This window comes from Lutra lutra, chromosome 6, assembly GCF_902655055.1.
Source record: "Lutra lutra chromosome 6, mLutLut1.2, whole genome shotgun sequence".
Classification (NCBI taxonomy): domain Eukaryota; kingdom Metazoa; phylum Chordata; class Mammalia; order Carnivora; family Mustelidae; genus Lutra; species Lutra lutra.
The window spans coordinates 15,804,714-15,809,184 of record NC_062283.1 but is presented as its reverse complement, the minus strand read 5'-3'; the positions used below and the strand labels follow the sequence as shown (position 1 = coordinate 15,809,184).

Genomic DNA, 4,471 nt, shown 5'->3' with positions numbered 1-4,471 from the left:
TCCCTGCCTGATAGAAGAGGCTTCTGAAAAATCATAAAAAGAGAGAAAAACCAGTCATGTGTTTAGATCTCAATCAAATGTGCCTATGTTTCCAGTTTACTCAAAGGGAAAATAATCCACTGAACTTGCTTACCACTTGTTGATTTCATAGATAATTTTATTCCAAGTGATAGTAGGCCTAATGGACATACAAAGATAAATATGCAATGTGACTACATGTGAATCAATGTTGCCTACTAAAGAATGGCACATAGTAAGATCATAATAAATTTTAGTTCTTATCATTGTCATCATCATCATCATCCTTATCATTATTTCTGTTAAGAATCTCTAAATCTAATAGGATAAATGGTATGCACATAATTGTAATAAAAGGCAGAAAGTATGTAGATTACATACTTGGTACAGATGTACCAATGTTGTTATTGTTGGTACAGATTAAATGCTGTAGGAATCCAGAAAAATAAAAAATAATTTCAGATTGGAAATAACAATTTGACATATATGACAAGAGAAAAGCCCAAAATGCTCATCCCCTCAGTACTATGTGTCTGAAAAGAACATCAAGTAAGATATTTGCAGGAAGTGATGGTTAATCTATAGAACCCCAAGTGTTCCTGATTTCTTTAATAATATATTACAACTCTCTCCACCTCTTCAATCCTTCTATGGTTTCTTTACATCTTTAGTCATATGATCACTAAATAAGGGATTCTCCAAGCTTGTTTTTGCCAGGTGTCTCTGGGTAGTAGAATTACAGGATTTAGTAGGTAATTCTGCAGCCAGTCTCTTTTTATCTTCATGATATTATAAGTTTTAATTGTGTTTATCATTCTCTCTGTAGTCTGAAAAAAGAATAAAGAATTCCAGTATGTCAATTATTTTTCCTAAAATAATGCATACAATCACTTTACTCTTGGAATGCCTTCCCATGTGTCTCTGTGGTTCTCAGGTATCATTTTTAAGGTATGACCACAGAATGGTACACAGGATTCCTCAGGTAGGTGTATCCTGATTAGGCTCAACACCGTGACGCTGTTCCAATTCTATTGCTGAAAAATCAACTTCACGTTGACAGACAACAGTATGCGTCATTGGTCATGGAGCATTGTTATCTAGGTCACAGAAAGACCATAATGTTCAGTTATAAATTGGTGATGGCTACTTGTCAAGTTGCCTTTAAAAAATGACATAACAGCTGTAGCTGGACCCTTCCTTCGCCTTCGCCACCGCTCAGCATCTGCACATCCCTACAATGGCTAAAACAGCAATGGCCTACAAGGAAAAAATGAAGGAGCTGTCCATGCTGTCACTGATCTGCTCTTGCTTTTACCCCAAACCTCACAACATCAACATCTATACTTATGACGATATGGAAGTGAAGCAAATCAACAAACGTGCCTCTGGCCAGACTTTTGAGCTGATCCTGAAGCCACCATCTCCCATCTCAGAAGCCCCATGGACTTTAGCTTCTCCAAAGAAGAAAGACCTGTCTCTGGAGGAGATCCAGAAAAAACTGGAGGCTGCAGAGGAAAGAAGAAAGTCTCAGGAGGCCCAGGTGCTGAAGCAATTGGCAGAGAAGAGAGAACATGAGCGAGAAGTCCTCCAGAAGGCTTTGGAGGAGAACAACAACTTCAGCAAAATGGTGGAGGAAAAGCTGATCCTGAAAATGGAACAAATTAAAGAAAACTGTGAGGCTAATCTAGCTGCTATTATTGAACGTCTGCAGGAAAAGGAGAGGCATGCTGCCGAGGTGCGCAGGAACAAGGAGCTGCAGGTTGAACTTTCTGGCTGAAGCGATGGAGGGATGGCACAGCCCACCGTTAGTAAATCCCCCTGCCTATATTATAATGGATCATGTGATATCAGTATGGGAAATGTATGGCATGGTTTAAAAAGAACTCATTATAAAAAACAAAAAACAGAATCAAAAAATTTTTAAAAAATTCAAAAAAATGACATAACAATTAATTTTCTCTCACATGTCCTTGTTACACACTATGTGCTTGGGAATATATCAGTCACTTTAATTGTTAAGCATGATTTATGTACTGAGCATTGTGTAAGGCACTCCAAGGCTTACTAAAGGAGTGTTTGGTGGGTCCCCTGCCCTTCAGAAGTTTTAAATCTACCTGAAACAATATGAAACATAAGAGGAGAACACAGGACCCAGTATAGTAAACATTTTGCAATAAGCTGTGGGTCGAAAGAGCTTTTAAGAGTTCAGAGAGTAGAGAAATGAATGTCAGAGTAGTTAGGCAAGAGGCATGTTTGGGGGCCTGAGGAGAGCTCTTTTGGTCTGCATTATAGAGCAGAAATGGCCTCTTGTCATGCCTCCCAGTACTTAAGAGCCTTTAGAAATAAAAATCACAAGTGGGCTCCTTGTCTAATGAAGAACATCCTGTGTGTCCTCATCTGTTTTCAAAGGAGGTGACTATAAAGAATGGAGCTGTGTGAGTGCTTTTATACACTCCATGTTATCCTTGAGCAGAACCAAATGATCAATCGCCTTTTCCTGAGGAAAGTGTCTGAGTTATCTTGTCAGGGAAGATGAAAGTTTGCTGTCATCCTCATACTGGCCACAAAAGCAAGGGGAATGTTTCTCAGCTGAAAGGGAACGGGTCTGGTCAAATCCTCGACATCCCTGGCTTTAAGAAAATAAATAAATAAATAAAAAGGCAACATTACATCTGCCCCCTTTTAAGAACAGGCCTTGATGAAAAGGCACACAAGGCAATGGTTTCACAAAATCATCAACTGTATATTTCTCTTTTCATAAATTAGCCTGCACCACAAAGCAAATTAGTCAGAGCAACAAAACCAGGTTGAAAGTGGGTCTGGCTGATTCAAAAGCTAGCATCTCAGCTTTAAACCTCTCAGTCTCTTCCAGAAGATCTCCTGGGAGCTTCTTGGGTCACAGACACAACACCCCAGGATACTGCTTCCAGCAGAGGACGGTTTTGTGACTGAAAAGACATGACCTGTTCAATGCTGACATTGGTGGAAAGTTCCTCCTTTGCTTGTTGTGGCAACTTCCAGGCAAGGAACAGTCTGCAACCAGAATGTGCACCCAGGCAAAGAAACCTGTATCAAAGCCTCATGGCCTAGTGGAAGCCTTCTAGTCGCTCACTGTAGACTCATTCATCCAGTCACAACTCTTTGAACACCTATGATTTGCTGACCATCTCTTTAAGAGCCACCCATGCAAAGATAAATAAAGCCTCAGTGCTGAGTTCTTTCTCAGTCTGTGGAGACCTAGACATGGAAACACATTATCAGAATGCAGCATGGAAAGAGCTACGATTCTGTTACAAACGCAGTGCCACTGATCTCAGCAGAAGGTGGGACTACCTCTGATGGAGGTATAACGGTCAAGACAACTTTTAAGCCACCATATCTTGAAGGGTTTGTTGGAGTCCTGGTGGAGAGATGGATGAGAAACTGGAGTATTTGCGGAATTGCAAATAGTCTTGCTTGGATGGAGAATAGGTCTGGGGGTTGGGTCAAGGAACTTATGGTGAGAGATGAAAAGCAAAATGGAAAGATGGGCTGAAGACAGACTCTTAACAGGAAATTTGATGCAATGCTAAACTTCGGAGTCAAATGGAGGATCTTTGGAGGTTTGTCATTGGGAGAATAACATGATGAATGGGGTATCTGTTTTAGACACTTTACCTTGTAGCAAGGGATGGGGAGTAAGTAGAACTGAGGCCAGAAGAGAGCTCTTAGGCTATTAGCTCTTGACCTGGAGGGTGTGTGAGAGAGTGAGAGGGCTCTGGGCTTAAATGACCAGTCCCATCAGCAAGAGAAAGCCTGCCAGCTGATTCTTTTAGGCTTTCCATGAGTCCTGACCTGTCTTTCCAATCTCATTTCCCTTTGCCAACTTGATACTGCTACAAGTAAATTCTTTGTGGTCCTTGTTCATTCAGCATCACTTAGTCACTTCAAGATTTATTCATCAAGTCTTTATTGAGCAATTACTATGTGCTAGACACTGAGGCCACAAAACACACATAGGTCTCCCTTCTTGGAGTTTAAACTGTAATGGAAAAGATGACAATTAAATCAGCAGTTCGAATTGGGTTTAATTCACTGTGACCCAAGTTAAATACCTTTAAAGATCCACAGTTTCTGGCCTCTGGGTGGCTTAAGTCAGTTAAGGGATGTTCTCTTGATCTCAGCTCAGGTCTTCATCTCAGGGTCATGAGTTCAAGCCCCATGTTGGGCTCCACACTGGATGTGGAGCCTGCTTAAAAATGAAATGAAATGAAATAAAACAAAATAAAATAAATAAAATATAAAAATCCATAGTTTAAGGTATGTCAAAAATTGTGTCTTTTAATCCTCATCAGTATTGCCTGACTTCCAGACACTAGTTATTTGTTGAATGGAGGAATGAATAAACACAAAGAGGAGATTTTGTCCCCTCAGATTTACATGCCTCTTCTGGCTTTGGGGTTCCTGTCTTTTT

The 4,471-nt window shown here is 40.3% G+C and overlaps 1 protein-coding gene across 1 annotated transcript; it reads left to right on the top strand.

Moving 5' to 3' along the window:
• The first annotated feature begins 1,203 nt into the window (after positions 1 to 1,203).
• LOC125102562 (stathmin-2) lies at positions 1,204 to 1,903 on the top strand. Its single transcript, XM_047733873.1, has one exon. It carries the CDS (start codon positions 1,256 to 1,258, stop codon positions 1,793 to 1,795), a length of 540 nt encoding a protein of 179 aa, XP_047589829.1. The 5' UTR covers positions 1,204 to 1,255; the 3' UTR covers positions 1,796 to 1,903.
• The last annotated feature ends 2,568 nt before the right edge of the window (positions 1,904 to 4,471 follow it).